Consider the following 16,964-nt stretch of genomic DNA (forward strand, 5'->3'; position numbering starts at 1 on the left):
AAAACATGACGAAGATTAAAAGCATTGGTTTATTTGCCGAAAATAGAGTAAAAAGGGCACTTTGACTGAAATTTTGAACACTTTCTCCGCAAAAATCCGACAAATCGCAGAAAAATCGCATTAAAACAGTGAAATTTATAGAAAAATCGACAAAATTCATCGAAAAAACCATGAAAATCGGTCAGGAAATAATTACGAAAATAATCGGCCCCTTAAATCCTCCCCGTGAATCGGTATGCTCCTTTAATTTGCGCCTTTAATTTCACTGCCGGAAATAAGCTCCGCCCACCGGTGTTTTCCCGGCCGCAACGTGCATTGATTTCGGACGAGAGTAATAAGTCTTTTTTTTTGAATATTTTCATAAGTACCGTAAGCACTCTAATAGAGGACCTTTTTTTTCATTCGTGAATAACACAAAAACAAGAATTATCCAAGATTGACAGTATGCACCGTCGTGGTCTACCACATTCAGACAACATTCAGGTAACTTGTGGATGCCATCCCTCCAAAAGCCAGCTGGCCGCGACTCAAAGTATTTCTAAAGTGCAGTGTTTATCTCATCAACAGTGTAGAACTAATTCTCGCCAGATGACGTTGCATATCTCCGAATAACCAATAATGAAAGGGTCAAGTCTGAAGTTTAAGGAACGTAGAGAGCCGTCCATCCAAAGCGGCTGAGGACTGAATTGACTTTCCTTAAATAACGCGAGATCCTATGTTCCACGGAAAGTCAATTAAGACCTGGGCCGCTTCAGCTTAACGGTTCTTCTTCTCTACGCCCCCTCGAACTCCTGATTTGACCCTGTTATTATTGGTTATTAGGAGATTTGCACCGTTATCTGGAGGGAAATAGTTCAATACTGTACATGAGATAAAATCTGGACTGAAAAAATACTTTGATTCGCGGCCAGCTGGCTTTTGGAGGTATGGTATCCACAAGTTACCTGAATGTTGTCAGGTGGAGTGTTTTCGGTAGTTATTCTTTTAGGATATCTCTGTAGTAATGATCAATCATTTCTCAGGCTCACTCTAAGTGAAAACCGGCCAAGTACGTATTCGTTCACAAGCCACACATATGTCGTGAGGGATTCAGATAATCGTGTGGCATCGATTAGGATTTTTGCGAGATTGGTGCATTTTGGAGTATGGTATCAAACAGAGGAGGAGTTTTTAAGGATGATGGAATAGTCCGAATATGAAAGTTTCCTGAAAAATTCCTCTTTTTTGTTTAAATCTTGTTCCAATTTTTTAAAAATATTTCTTTATTTTTCAATCAGTTTTCTACAAGCACCAAATAAATTGCTTCTAAATCACTATTTTTATTGTTGCCTGAATGCTTCCATTTTCTCTAATTGCAAATTAGACTAACGATGGGGCCATGTCAACTTTGAAAAACTAATTGAAATCTCATATGATGATAAATACCAATACTTTATAAAAAATCCTAAATGTTCATGAATTCAAAAACCACGAAAAACGTCTGATTGCATGGCCGATGGCAGAATATTGGCATATCACCTAGAATGCTACCCAAGGGACCAGTTCTTCTTCCTGCTTGGTTACAGTATCTCATTTTTGTGCTCTCACCTGGGTCAAGAAGACATCCCTATTCATCTAATCCACCTTTAATTAGGACTTGGTCCCGGCCAGGGCCAGCAGCGGCTATCCTCATTAGTAGGACAGTGGGATGACTAGTCTAGGCATTAACCTTCCCGTAGGACTCTCTAGAACATCTGCCACATTTGATGTTCCTTGTTTCTTATTGATTTTCTTCTTTTCTCGTTTTTCTGATCTTTATTGGAAGACACTGTGTTTTTTCCTTATTTTCCCCGAACTTTTTTACTACCGTATTCAAATGCACGTCGATTCTTACAAGCTTCACTATTTTCAGAACTACTAAAAAAAATGAAAATATTCAAATATCCACATTTGGTTCTTATTGAGATACTCCACAGTATGAACTATTCTGAAATATTTATGATGTCCTTTATCTCTAAAAATATGAAGAAACTCATCAAATCGTATCAAATCGCAAGATTCGAAAAGATTGATTCTATTCGATATGAATGTAATCCAAGGGGACAACCATTGGTGTATATTTACTACAAATCCAGTTCGGAAAAAATTGTGAAAATTGACAAATTGGACAAGAACATAAATGATTATTTCCAGTTGAATATATCTGGAAAGATGATTGATTTTCGGTGAGTTTGGACTATGAATTATAAAATTGAAGGTGGTTTTGTGCTGAAAATCATGTAGATTTACATGAAAACAAAGAAAAATTCGAAAAAATATTAGAGAGTTAAAAATGTTTGCAATTTTGAATTTTCAGAAATTTTTGGAATACCGTAAAACCTGTATTAGAAGGGCCCCTTTAATAGTAGGGCTCCTCTAATAGAAGGGCCCCTTTAATAGAAGGGCCCTCCGAGAGGGGCTTGGAAAAATAGAAGGGCCCCCCTGTAATAGAAGGGCTCCCGTAATAGAAGGGCCCTCTGTGAAAAAGGACACCCCTTCAAAATGTGTTCTGAAATCAGAAAATTTCCGTATTTTTTCAGTGGAAAATATTCTGCGACTCCACAATTTTATAGAAATTTGTTGAAACTCTATTTTAGATAAAAATCTTGCTAATTTTTAGGACAATTGACAAATTGTCATGAATTTTGAACACATTTCGTCGAATTTTTCGATGCAAAATCTCATAAAAAACTGGCCGGAAAAATAGAAGCGTCCCCCTCTAATTAAATGGCTCCTGTAGTAGAAGGTCCCTCCGGATGTACCCTGGAACAATAGAAGGGCCGGCCCTTCTAATACAGGTTTTACGGTATTTAGAATTTTTGAAAATTTGGATTTTTCAAAGTTTTGGGATTTTTAGAAAACTTTTACAAGTTTCCAAAACTATGAAAATATCAAAAATTTAATTTTTGAAATTTTTAAAAATTAGAAGTTTTTCGAATTTCGGATTTTTTAAAACCTTTTTTAATTTAGTAGGACTTTTAGAAGATTTATAGAAGATTCCAAAACTGAAAAAAAAAATCAAAAATCCAATTTTTGGGATTTTTTGAAAATTTGAATTTTTGAATTTTTGAAAATTTGAATTCTCTGAAATTTTCGGGAATTTAAGAAATTTCGAAATTTTTGAGTTTTTTTTTTGAAAATTCGATGCCTTTCAGAAAATTTTGGAATTTTAGAAAATTTAAAAATGTGAAAATTTTTGGAATTCAATTGAAATTTCCAAAACTAGAAAAATCAAAACTTTAAATTTTTAATTTTATAAAATTTCTTCTATAAATTACCAAAGCTTAGAAAAAGTCAAAAATACAAATTTTGGACTTATTTTGAAATTTTGAATTTTCTGGAATTTTTAGAAAATTTTGATTTTTTTTTGAAATTTTTTTTGGAATTCTGAAATATTGGAAAATAGGTTTTTTAATTTTTGGAAATTTTTTGAAATTCGAAGTTTTGTGGAAAAAATCTACATGATTTCCTGCATAAAATAAACCAAAAAATTGATTTATAAATTCCATTAAATTCCTACACCCCTTTCAACGCTTGCAGTGGCATTTTTCAGATACTGCGACCAATACCAGTGTCCCGTGACCTATTGTCAGCCGCATGACAAAGTATATGTTATCAAATCTCTTCATGATCACTTTCTGGACTTCTTCGGCGATTCTGTGGAGTATCATTTCGAAGCAAAGTATGGCTGGAAATCCGACTATTTTATTATCCCACAACTGCAAAACATCTCAACATGCAGTATATGGTACTATCGTCATGGCGACATAAAAAGTCTTGAACACTTTTTCGCCTGGTCTCCAGTTTTCAAACGGATTTATCTATTCGATGATCTATTCTATGAACCGCAAACAAGTCAATTCAGTCCGCAATCGAAACTCTATCAGACTGAATCGATTAAAATCGATCAACGTAATCCGAATGCACCTGATGTTTTACATTGTTTTCAAGGACGACAGGCATTCTTAAGATATGGTGCTGGAGCAACTTTTGAAATTGTCGATTTTGTAAATCGATGGAAAAGAGAAGATGTGTCGAGATTGGAGTACTTGCAAATTGAATCAACTTTGGCGGTTGAGTTCTCTTACGACCCAATATTAAGTCATATTGGAGTAAGACGGATTGATCCAGCGAAGACACCACCAACCCATATTGTGCCTAAAATGTAAGCTATTTTGAATTGTTATTTTTTAACGCTTCCTTCGTTTGAAATGTCGACTTGCTCTAATAGAATACCTCTCTATAAGTGAACTTTGAGCGCAGTTATATCGGTTCCTTCAACATATATCAAAATCTCTCAATTGATAAAATGTCAAAGATTTTAGAATCAACAACTTATCAGTAGAACATTTTTTGATTTCTTTCACAGAAACCGAGATAATCTGGCTCCACGCTAGGGGACCTATTGAAGGGGTTACGGTAGTTCTTTTTTCAGACACATTGAGAAGGATAACAAGCCAAATACGGAGCCAATCACCAGTTATACATATGTGGTTAGAGTATCAGATGGTCATGTGGCATCTGTTCTCGTTCAAGGGAAGAAGTTCTATTTTGGAGTTTGGGATAAGACGGAGGACGAGTTTTTGGAAATGGTGGAATAGTTTCAAATCTACAGATGGGAGCCAACTACAAATTTCAAGCTCCCTAATGTATTAGTTATTTTTGTTCCCCTATTCATCTCATGCCAATTCTATTCCTTGTGTTTTCCGTTTCTTTATTTTTGGCTCTCCTTTTGACCCGTTGATTTAATTCCTCTGCATTATTGTTCGTATTTCAAGGCATCCAAGCTACAGTATCCAAACTTTTCAGGGTACAATTCCTTAACTCATCTGCTCATTATTATTTTTTATTTTCAATAAATTCAGGTAAACCTTTTCATTCTGTACTCCAAGTTTTGATGATGGCCGAACTTTTGCATTTCTAGGACATGAAGTCCTGGCAAATGAATATAAATGTAGCCTCAGGCTACTGTAGATTTATCTAGACGCCCCCCGAAAGTTTTTTGAGCCAATTTCAGCCAGTTATCGGGGGCAAGGTTAATGATTCCTTATTTAAAAGCTCCTAGGACCATGCTATAAATTTGGAAGTTTTTTTAACGCAAATTTTTACAAGCATAGTCAGCAAGAATCTAAAAAATCTATGCTTTTCAGAACTTCAAAACTTCACATTTTCGGGAAAACTTAGCGGGCGGGGCAAATTATTAGTAATTCGTTTAGAATGAAAAATCACATTTTTGACATGAAAAAAAGGTTTGACATGAGAAAAAAACAGGGGAGGACAGTTCAAATAGGAATGGGAAAGAAAAAAACAACCGAAAAGAAATGCTTTGAGCTTAAAACACACACATTTATAAAATGGAACGTGGAATTCAAAGAAGGCAAAAAATAAAAGGGGGAATTGATAATACTAATCAGAAGTTACCCGGGCGACCCAAAACGACAAAAAATCAGAAAAATCGATTAAATAATCAAGTTTCCGTGTTCACACTTGGCTTCGATGTTGGAGGATAATTCTTGAATTCCGCTGATTTTTCTGGAACCGCTGGAATTGCTGGACTGATCGGCGCTGTGGGGTCTTCCAGGGTTTGATTGGCTGAAAAATCCAATTTAGTAGAAAATGGCGCAAATTTGAAATATTTGCAAATTCGAATAATCGGATTTTTGGAAGGAACATTTTGGCGGGAATTTGAATTTTTTAGAAATTGAAAAACCCCATTTTTCTGGGAAAAAAAATTTAAGATTCCGTTTCCTTTTCCGTTTCCGTAAAAGTGAAATTTCATTTCTGTTTCCGTTTTCCGCAAAAACCGCCATTTTTTTTACAGCGGAAACGGAAATAAATGTAAAAAACAACGAAAACATCAAACTGAAACTGGCTTGCAAAAAAAAGCATGGAAAGTGATGCAAATATGGTTTTTAAACTTAAAAATAGACGAAAAATAGAAATTTCCGTTTCCGTTTCCGGTTTTCGCCCCATTTTTGAAGATTTTTTTCCGTTTCCGTTTTCCGCGGAATAAAAATTAACGATTCCGTTTCCGTTTTCCGTATTTCGGAAAAATGCGTTTCCTCCCATCACTGACCCAGACTCTCAGTTTTCCGATTGAGCTGAGCAACGATCTTCTCCTGTTTCTCAATGAGTTCCTGCTGGATTTTCTGCTGCTCCTTCATTTCCACCAACATCTTCACCGCTTCTGTGTCGTTGCCCTTCGCCGCCAGTTCTGATATATCGTCGAGTTTCTGGAAAAAAACCAATTTTTTCAATTTTTGGATTTTTTTTGTTGAAAATCCTACGCCGATATATTCAAATTGGCATCTAGAACCTTCTCCTCGAGACTCTCCAAACTCTTCAATTCCTCATTTCTCAGCTCTCCAGATGCCACGTCATCTTTGGCTTTCGGCTTCTCCACAACTGACGTCTTCTTTTCAGCCATTAGAATAGCACACGTGGAGGCAATCAAAATGAATAGTCCAATAATTAGGCACATTTTCGCGGTTGACGTCGAGGCTCCGCCCACTTTTCTTGCGCGATTTTGAGTTTCAGATGATTGATTCGCGATGTAGATGGTGGATGGAAGGATCGTGGAGACTAGCGAGCCGATGAATGCTCCAGTCAGACCTGGAAAAAATGAAATCGTCGATTTTCTAGGCCGCGGCCACCATCACTTTCCCTTGTTGCGTTTTCCCGGTCATTTTGACGTGGTGGCCTAACTTTTGCAATTTTCTAGGCCACTAACTATTATGGCCTAGAAATAACCAGCTATTAACCCGGTGGGTTTCCTAGGCCATTTCACCATGGTGGCCTCAACTTGCAAAAGTTAGGCCACCATGACCTATAACTAGTGACCACAGAAAAAGGGGCGGAGCCTAATTATTTTTCCCCCTAGGGTCGTTTCGGCTGTTTGATTGGCTGTAACTATGGCTAGAAGAGATATTTCAATATGAAAATTTGTCTCCTTATGTAATCGACTACGTAGATTTCGAAAATGTAATTGTTTTTACTGAAAAATCTACAAGAGAAAAGAAAAAAGCGAAAAACCGAAGTGGGCGTCAGAAAAATGAATGGTAAAAGAAATCGGAGTTTGTATCATTTTCCGTTTTTGCTGTTTCGAGTAACTGAAGACATTCTCTAATGGAAAATTAAAGTGAAATCTTGTGAGGAGTTAGCGCAGAATTGCACATTTCAGCCAAACTGGCTGTAAATATTGTGAAAAATTTTCTGCGGCAACACATAAAAATTATGTTTTTTATAGATAATACTACTCTTCAACATTACATATACAACTTTTGAACAAAATTGGATGATTAGAAAAGAGTTTATTTCCGGTCGGAAGATGGCATACTTAATGATTTTTTTGGTTTTTCTCAAATTTAGCATGAATAGAGATTTGTATCACTTTCGTTATTCATATATTCAGATTCTTACAAAAAATTTCACATAAGATGATATCTGTGACATATTCCAGCGAGTTAGCGCAGGAAAATGCGAAGCAGTTTTGTCTTGAAATTTCCCGAATGCCGTCGAAAAAATAATTTTTCTAGGAGCGCGCGTGTGGCGGTGTTATAAGAAAACAATGCGCTGACAGCTGAGGTGCGCGTTTGGTGTTCTGGTAAAATTCGTAAAATTAGGTTTGTTATCACACTAAACACATTCAAAACCCCTTTTTCCACACTTTCCGACAAGTTTTTATACTATTTCAGTCCTCTGAAACCTAAATTTCAGCAGAAAATCTCTTGAGAAAACCGTTCATTTCTTCCGCGCGGCAGCCTTGCGCTGTCGTCGCCCCGCCCACTTTTCCGCGTGCACGCAATGCTGGGGGCGAAAATGGAGGAAATGAGGAGCACAAAATGAGCTGTAACTCGGGAATGAGTGAATATTTTTGAACGAAAATTTGGAAATATGCTAATTAGGAAAAGGAGATTATTATAAAATAAAAAGATTTTGGAAAAAAGCTGTTTGAAAAAAATGTTGTAATCCCTACCTATAACACACACACCAGGTGAACATAAGGCCAATTCTAGGTCATTTCATCATGGTGGCCTAGAAAACCTCACTTGCAAAAGTTAGACCATCAAGTAGAAATGGCCTAGAAAACACACCAGGGGCATGTTAAGCTAATTTAACCTGGTGGCCTAACTTTCGCAAGTTGAGTTTTCAGGCCACTATGATGATTCGGCCTGAAAATGGAAAAAATGACTTTGCTGGCCTAGAAAATCCTCTTCCACCAATCCTTACCCAAAATAAATTCCACATTAGGCGTCAAAATGGCGAGCACCGTATTGAATATCAAAATGACAGCAGTGAGCAGATGGAATGTGAACTTCTCGAGGTCTACCGTATGATGGATACTGTCTTTCTGAAATTGAAACTTTTGACTTCCCGCCAAACCGAAATTCCCCCTACATCTCTCAAAATCAAGCAAAACAGTGCGGTTCTCGCCGGGAACATCATAAGCGGTATTGAGACTGCTATTGAAAGTAAGAAGGCTAGTTTCAGTGATTGGGTGACGATGGTTGGCGGGAATTGTACGAGCACGTCTCCATGGAGTTCGTGGGAGTAGAATGCCACGTAGCCGAAGACACCGACGGCGGCGTACATCGCCGCGCAGATGTTGATCGAGTTGGAGACAACGTAGTCGACACGATCCGTTGTGGCATCTGGAGAGAAGATCAATTATCTCGGTTTCTATATGACCTATCAAAATTTTGTCAACTGATAAATCATATTATCACCAACATTTTATCAGTTGATCACTTTTTGACATCTTTTACAGGAACCGAGATAAATTCTGTCAAAAATACAAGTGACCCTTCTATTGCAGTTTTTACACTTTGAGCTCAATTATCTCGGTTCCTATAAGACCTAACAAAATTTTGTCAACTGATAAAATGTTTATCATATTATCAGTAACATTTTATCAATTGACAATTTTCTGATATCTTTTATAGGAAGCGAGATAATTGAGCTTGAAGGAAAGCACGCCCACTAGCTCACCCTTAATACACGAAATGACCGGAAAGAGTTGTGTCTGACAGCACATGGCCATACAAACGATCGGAAGACACGTCAAGAATCCTTGAGGTCTCCACCAGACGACGTGGATGCTCCATTCGCCTGCATAGATCGTTGGCAAGGATTCGAGCATCATTCGAACGGCAAAAAAGAGGTAGAAGAGGCAGGCGAGAGAGCTGATCACTGAGAACTTTTTGAGGTCGTCTATGAACGAGAGGGGCAAGATTATGAAGACGACAACGACGATCTGGAAAGGGTTGGAAGGAGTCATGATTGCCTAACGTTTGCAAGTTGGGTTTTCTAGGCCAGCATGGAAAAAGGTTTAGAAATTACTTGACATTCATTTGATGAGTTCTCTAAACCATTTACTATGGTGACCTAGAAAACGAAAATTGCGAAAGTTAGGCCACAATGTAAAAATAGGCTAAAAACACATCAGGGTCGTGTTAGGCTATTTCTAGGCCAAACAAAGATGGTGACCTAGAAAAATCAAATTGAAAAAGTAAGGCCGCCATGTTGAAATAGCCTAGAAAAGTTAGGTCACTGTGTTAAATGACCTAGTAAACACACCAGATGAACATCAGGTCATTTCTAGGCTATTTTAACGTGGTGGCCTAACTTTTGCAATGTTGAGTGAGTTTTCTAGGCCACCACCTTAAAATGACTTAGAAAGCCACCAGGGTTATGTTCGGCCATTTCTAGGCCAGAAAAACATGATGGCCTAGAAAACCCAATTCGCAAAAGTTAGTCCAACATGTGCATGACCTAGAAAATACACTAGGGTCATGTTAAGTCGTTTCTAGGCTATTTTAGCATGATGGCCTAACTTTCACAAGTTGATTTTCCCAAACCACCATGTCAAAATGGTCTAGAAATGGCCTGATATTACCTTGGTGTGTTTTCCAGGCTCTTTTGACATGGTGGCCTAACTTTCTCAACTTGAGTTTTCTAGGCCGCCACGCTCAAATGGCCTGGAAACACACAAGGCTCATTTTAGGCAATTTCTAGGCCGAAAAAGGTGGCAAAATATCTAAAAATCCAACAATCTAAGCTCTACCATCACCAGAATCCTCAATCTCTGTGTCGGCGCTTCCAATTCCAAAAACTCGGCCACCAAATGCGGTCCGATGTCTCCAATGACAACGATGAAAGCCACAATTGAGGACACTAAAAACACCAAAAGACACAGCTCGACGAACCGGCGTCCCGATGGTCCCAACGTTGCCATCGCCAGACTCTCATAGGATAGTGTTCTGGAATTTTTAACTTTTGGGGGCCTAAGAGTTTTTTAGGCCACTCACCTGGTATTAAACGCCGCTTGAGCCAGAAAATGACACGTTAGCTTGGTTAAAACCGCGCAAAGGGCAATCATAATGGCGGCTAGAAGTATTCCACACTGTTGGAAGACATAGGGCATTGCTAATACTGATACACCGATTATACAGTTGGCCAGATTGAATACATGCGGCCATGGAGAGAATGTTGGGTCCGGTGACGTGGCATGGTGATGGTGGTGAGATGAAGACGTCGGTGGAAACTCTTCGGAATCCGAGTCGTGGTCTGAAGTTTTGGGAATTTTCTTTTCGAATTTCCTTGGTTTCCACATTAAGAAGAACGCTTTGATACTCGAAAATTTGAATTTTGCGCAAAAATCTGGCCTAGAACACCAACACTACCGACTTTGAGTTTGGTGGCCGAGTTTTTCGATTTTCTAGGCCACCACATCCAAAAATCGCTGAACATTAGATAATACAAAGATTCCGTGACAAAAATTCGCTCGAAATTTGTATTCCTCGCGAAATTCTACTCTAGAACCCTCGAAAAACCGACGTTAGGTATGATAGCCGAACTTTCGAGATTTTTAGGCCATGGTGCTCAAAATCGCCAAAAACTCGATTTTTCAGCCGATTTCATTTGAAAATTTGAATTTCTAGCAAATTTTCACTCTAAAACCAAAACCAGAAGGCTAAAAATCAACATTTTCGAGTGGTGGCCGAGTTTTTCGATTTTTCGATTTTCTAGGCCACCACATCCAAAAATCGCTAAAAATATTAAACTCGCGATTTCCGAGCCAAACATTAGCTCGAATTTCGAATTCCCCACAAAATTCTGGCTTATGATTCCGAAAAAAACCAATTTTTGGCTGATGGCCGAATTTTTTTCTAGGCCACCAATACAAAAATCGCTGAAAATAAGCTATCACAAAGATTCCATGACAAAAATGAGCACGAAATTCTACTCTAGAACCATCGAAGAACCGACTTTGAGTTTGGTGGCCGAGTTTTTCGGATTTCTAGGCCATGGTGCCCAAAATCGCCGAAAACTCGACTTTTCAGCCAATTTCATTTGAAAATTCGAATTTCTAGCAAATTTTCGCTCTAAAAACCAACATTTTCGAGTGGTGGCCGAGTTTTTTGGATTCCTAGGCCACCACATCAAAAAATCGCTAAAAATAGAAAACTCGCGATTTCCGCGTAGAAAATTAGCTCGAAATCCGGCTTCCCTCAAAAATTCCACCCTAGAACCTCCGAAAACCCGACTTTTGATACTATGGCCGAACTTTCCAGATTTCTAGGCCACCATATCCCAAAATTCGAAAATTTCCACTTTTCGGCTTCAAATACACGCGTTTCTTCAATTTTTCGCGTTTTCAACAAGGTGGCCTAGGAATCCGAAATTCGGCCACCTTGGATTACTGTACCTCCAATCAAAACTGACGACGATCCGCCGGCTGTGTACGTCTTTCGCATTAGAAGACCCTCCTCATCCTCCTTTTCTCGTTTCTTCATCTGAAACTTTTATTGTTCCGAATTCTGAAAAAAAAACCAGAAAAAGTAAAAAAAAATCGGTCGAGAACCAAACAGAAAAATCAATAAAAAAATCAATAATCGATCTAGAGATATCTCGTTTTATTCGAATTATGCCAAAATTTCAGGAAAACAATGCTCAAAAACCCGTTCACAGAAAGTACAAAAGTGCAAAAATACAACTATAAAAAGAGAGGTACACGAATCGCGAAAATCTACAAAATGGCCTAGAAACCCGAAAAGTTCGGCCACTATCGAAAATCTGGTTTTCAGCTATTTTAAAGCAGTTTTATGTGCCGAAATTGATTGAAAATCGTGTTTAAGGCGATTTTGAGCGAAATGGCCTAGGAAACCAAAAAAATCATCGTGGCCTAGAAATCCAAAATGGCCGGCCACCATCAAAAATCTGATCTTTATTCACCCGTTTTGAATTTATAGCAAGTTTTAGATGGAAAATCAAAAATTTGGAGTAAAAATCTATCGTAGATCGTGTTTTTGACGATTTTCAGCATGGTGGCCTAGAAATCCAAAATTCGGCCATTGAGCCCAATTTTTGATTTCAGTGTGGAATTTTGTGGGAAACTTGATTTTCCTGCTTAAAACATCTCAAAATTCCCGAAAAGCATGTTGTTAACGATTTTCAGCATGGTGGCCTAGGAATCCAAAACTCGGCCAGCATTGAAAAATCTCGGATTTCGATGGATTTTTCTCGATTTTCCGGGTTCGAGGGGTAGATTTTCGCGATAAATTTGAATTTTCAAATTTCAAAGTGTCAAAATCAAGAGTTCATGAGATCTGGATAGATGGTTGTTCTCGAATGAATGGAATGGAAATCATTCAAGTATTGGTGATAAATTTCATCGATATCCGCGTCGAAGAGGATTGGTTTTAGAGCTGTTCTCAGATTGCTCAGCACTTCTGTGGGTGATTTTTGGTCCGGTGAGAGGTCGGCTCGACCCAGTAGCCGACGATCCACCTGCCGTTTCCATTCGTGCATTATCTGGAATTCTTTTTGAGTTTTCGATATAAAAAGGCTTGAAATTTCCAAAAAGCTAAGCTTCAAAACATCTAAAAATTCCAGATTTTCGAAAAAAAAAATTTTTTTTGAAATATTTTTCCTGAAACGTTGCTCATTTTTTGTTCATTTTGGCTCATTTTTTCTCAAATTTTGTACTTTTTTTTTTCAAATTTCATTCAATGTACTCACAATCTCAAAAACATCCGCCCCCGGAAATTCGCATCCTCTTATGGTCCATTCCGAGAGGACACCTCTCAAAAACGTCTCCTGATCACATTCCAGCTGATTTTTCATGGATTTCCATGCGGAATTTCCGGAAATTCCATAATTTAAATACAATAAGTCGATAATTAGCGATGGAATCGCAACGGGAAGTAGCTCGCAGACCGCGTTCAGATGATTGAATCGACTCCATCCCGTCACGAAGATTCCAGACACTTTTCCAGCTGCTTTTGGGTGCAAATCCATCAATTTTGTGTAGGATTTCTGATTTTCCAAGTAGCGGGAGATGTTAGAAAACTGTTGTCGCGCTCCATCGGCACCTAGAAATTACAAAACGTTGAAGTTTTCGAAAAAAAAAGTTTTCAACATGGTGGCCTAGAAATCCAAAACCTCGGCCAGCATGAACATTTTTATTTATATATTACTGTTTTTCATTTTAGAATCAATTGCATATCGAAAACTGGCTGAAAATCGTGTTTTTGACGATTTTGAGCATGGTGGCCTAGAAATCCAAAAAGTTCGGCCACCACCGGAAAGTTGGTTTTTAGCAGGCTGCGTTGAATTTTGAGCGAATTGAAGGCCGAAATTAACAATTTCGGATCGAAACTGGCTGAAAATCGTGTTTTTAACGATTTGGAGCTTAGTGGCCTAGAAAACCAAAAAAGTTCGGCCACCATCTGAAAATCTCGGTTTTCAGCCGATTTTTCAAAATTATTGGTTAGATTTAGAAAATTCGGGTATGCCTGGTATGAAATTTATTAGAAAATCGTGTTTTCAACGATTTTTGTCACAGTGGCCTAGAAATCCAAAACTCGGCCACTGGGCCAAATTCGAATTTTTTGGATTTCTGGATGAAATTTCATGGGAAACCAGATTCTCCTACTTGAAACAGATCAAAAGCCCCGGATTTCATGCGTTTATACAGGTTTCAACATGGTGGCCTAGGAACTCAGAACTCGGCCAGCATGGGAAAACCGCGGATTTCAATGGATTTTTCCCTGTTTTTGGAGCATAGAATAGATTTTTGTGTTAAATCTGAAGTTTTTGCTTAAAATCAGCTAAAACCCGCGATTTTGACAATTTTTAGCATAGTGGCCTAGGAAACAAAAATTCGGCCATTGAGCCCAATTTTGGATTTCAGGGTGAACATTTGCGGGAAACTCGATTTTCCTTTTTAAAACATCTCAAAAGCCCTGGAGTTCACGTTCTCAACGAATTTCAACATGGTGGCCTAGGAATCCAAAACTCGGCCAGCATGGAAATATCTCGGATTTGAATCATTTTTGTACGGATTTTTGGGTCCTAGGGGTAGATTTTCGCGATAAATCCGAATTTTCAAGTTTCAACGCGTCAGAATGTCTCAGAATCCTAACTTATGATTTTGGAAAAAAAACATTTCTGATAGTGAGCCAGAAATCCTGCCTTTATAAGCGCTGGCCACATAAAACTCCTCAAAAACATTTGGAATCCTCTCAAAAAGACCCTCTGGGAAGTATCCGTCCTCTGTGACATCCACACGATATCCCCAGACCACAGGAACAATCCATTTGTGAAGCTCCGCCCCTTTTATCGCAGACTCCGCCTCCTTGTCAAACATATCGTTCCAGGCGAAAACCGTCTTAAAATGAGCAATTTCTCTAGCGAATTTCCCAATTTTCGCAATATGTCTCATTTTTAGCTCAGATTTTCCAATTTTCTCATTGCTCATCTTCTGATGACATCTGACGTCTTCTGCCACGTGGTACGCTTCATCTGAACCGATATGAATGCGAGTGGAATTCGGATGAAGACGTCGAATTTGAAGAATCATTTGATGGATGATATCGATTGATCGATCGTCGGAAATACAAATTGTGTTGATGTCGATGAAGTCTTCGGATAGAGTGCGGAATGCGGGGCGCTGGAAGATTGGCGGTAAATTGAAAGTTTTGAAATTTTTGAGATTTCTGAGAATCGAAAAATCGAAAAAACTGATTGAAAATCCGACTATTGACGGGAATTGACTAAAAATCGCGTTTTTTCAATTTTAAGCATGGTGGCCTAGGAATCCAAAACTCGGCCATCATCAAAAATTTAGTTTTTAGCAACTTCAGAGCAACTTTATGTGTTGAAACTGATTGAAAATAGTGTTTTTGACGATTTTGAGCATGGTGGCCTAGAAAACCAAAACTCGGCCATTGAGCCCAATTGTTGATTTCTGGGTAGAATTTTGAGGAAAACTTGATTTTCTCACTATAAACCGATAAAAAGCCACGGATTTCATGTTTTAAACAAATTTTGAGCATGATGGCCTAGAAATCTAAAACTCGGCCATCATGGAAAAATCTCGGATTTCAATGATTTCTCTCGTTTTTTTCGAGCATAGGATAGATTTTCGCCCTGAATTCGAATTTTTCAGTCTTGAAGTCCCAAAATAATGTCTTCAAGATCTGGAGAGGTGTTTTTTTGGATTTCCGAAATTTTCGCTTTTTTTGAATTTTCTCACTTTTAATAAAAATTCCAAGTGTCCAAAAGTCTGAATCAACGGAATAATCTCCAAATTCAACGCAGCCGCTTCCATTGTGATTCTTCTGATGTCATCTTCTGAATATGCTCCAGAATCCCTCCTGACGTCTTCTAAATCTCCAGAATATGGAAACATATCCTCGTATTCCATCACCACACCATCCACGTGGTTTTTTGACAATAATTTGAAGAAATCAATGAGATATTCGACTCGAGGCGGCGCTCCTTTCAAATCGATATGCACGATTAACTGGAAATTTGAATTTTTTGAAATAAATTAGTTTGGCGGGAAATTCAAAATTTTGAGATGATTGAATTTTCGAATTTCAGCAAATCCAATTTTTTTGAATTTTCAAAATTTTTCTATTCGGAAATTTTGATTTGGCGGGAAATTCAAATGTGTCGAAATTTGGGATTTTTGGATTAAAAATTCGGAATTTCAGAAATTTTCGGATTTTCAGAAGTTTTCACAATTTCAGATGGAAATTCAAATTTTTTAAGTTTTTAAATTTTCAAAAATCCGAATTTCAAAAATCCGAAAGGCTTAGGAACCCAAAATTCGGTCATCTTCATTTTTCATGATTTTTGGGTCATTTTCAGCCGATTTTTCTGATTTTCAGCTTATCTAAAAGCGATTTTTCTTCAAAAAAGCAATTTTTCTAACATTTTTGAATCGCCTCATTGCTCTTGGGTCCATATCTCCATTAAACGAATAACTCGAAGAGAATCCCTGTGAAATATTGGATCCACCAATCAAAAACATCAGCATTATCATTGTGGTGATAATCGAGAACAGTAGCCATAACTTCTTGATTTGGGCCATTTTTTGGAGGGAAATTTGAAAAATTCTCTTTTAAAAGTGATTTAGGTGACCATGAAAATGCGAAAGTTAGTCTGAAAAACAATTTTGGGCTAAAAGTTTGAAAAAAAACTGAAAGAAAGGAAAAATATAGATATTCAAACATGGAAAAAAACCTGAAAAATGGAAAAAAAAACTTTGAAAAATCAAATAGAAATCTTCATTTTTTCAACAGCACCAATATCAATTTTCAGCCTAAAAATGCGGGGAAAAAATATCACAAATGATTATGACAAATTATGAAAAAATATGACTAGAAACCCAAAGGAAATGGACAAATCATGCAATAAAAATGCCAATAAATTATGTGAAGTTAGTGGAAATGTACATGAAAATTTTGGGAAAATTCTAAATTCTAGAAATTTCTGAAATTTCAAAAAATTGGATTTTTGGGAAAATTGTGATATTAAAATTTCAAAATTTTGAGATTAAAATTTAGAAATTTTCAAAATCCCAAAAAGTTGGTTCTTCGAGAAAAAATAGCAGGAAAATCCAAATTTCAGAATTGTCAAAAATCCAAAAAATTCAG

At 37.6% G+C, this 16,964-nt stretch overlaps 3 protein-coding genes across 3 annotated transcripts; 1 reads left to right on the forward strand and 2 right to left on the reverse strand.

Annotated features, from left to right (window-relative positions):
* Positions 1-1,905: 1,905 nt before the first annotated feature.
* CBG22125 lies at positions 1,906-2,208 on the forward strand (the record flags this gene model as incomplete). Its single annotated transcript, XM_002638853.2, has 1 exon — positions 1,906-2,208. One exon carries the CDS (start codon positions 1,906-1,908, stop codon positions 2,206-2,208), a length of 303 nt encoding a protein of 100 aa, XP_002638899.2.
* A 3,277-nt stretch (positions 2,209-5,485) lies between these two features.
* Positions 5,486-11,813, reverse strand: CBG22126 (the record flags this gene model as incomplete). Its single annotated transcript, XM_045241737.1, has 9 exons — positions 5,486-5,610; positions 6,095-6,251; positions 6,326-6,630; positions 8,248-8,368; positions 8,416-8,669; positions 9,007-9,271; positions 10,082-10,277; positions 10,326-10,584; positions 11,726-11,813. 9 exons carry the CDS (start codon positions 11,811-11,813, stop codon positions 5,486-5,488), a joined length of 1,770 nt encoding a protein of 589 aa, XP_045097487.1.
* A 796-nt stretch (positions 11,814-12,609) lies between these two features.
* Cbr-hex-4 lies at positions 12,610-16,399 on the reverse strand (the record flags this gene model as incomplete). Its single annotated transcript, XM_045241742.1, has 5 exons — positions 12,610-12,831; positions 13,039-13,391; positions 14,494-14,971; positions 15,557-15,826; positions 16,241-16,399. 5 exons carry the CDS (start codon positions 16,397-16,399, stop codon positions 12,610-12,612), a joined length of 1,482 nt encoding a protein of 493 aa, XP_045097488.1.
* Positions 16,400-16,964: the final 565 nt, after the last annotated feature.

The sequence above is a fragment of the Caenorhabditis briggsae genome, assembly GCF_000004555.2.
Source record: "Caenorhabditis briggsae complete genome, chrI, whole genome shotgun sequence".
Lineage (NCBI taxonomy): Eukaryota > Metazoa > Nematoda > Chromadorea > Rhabditida > Rhabditidae > Caenorhabditis > Caenorhabditis briggsae.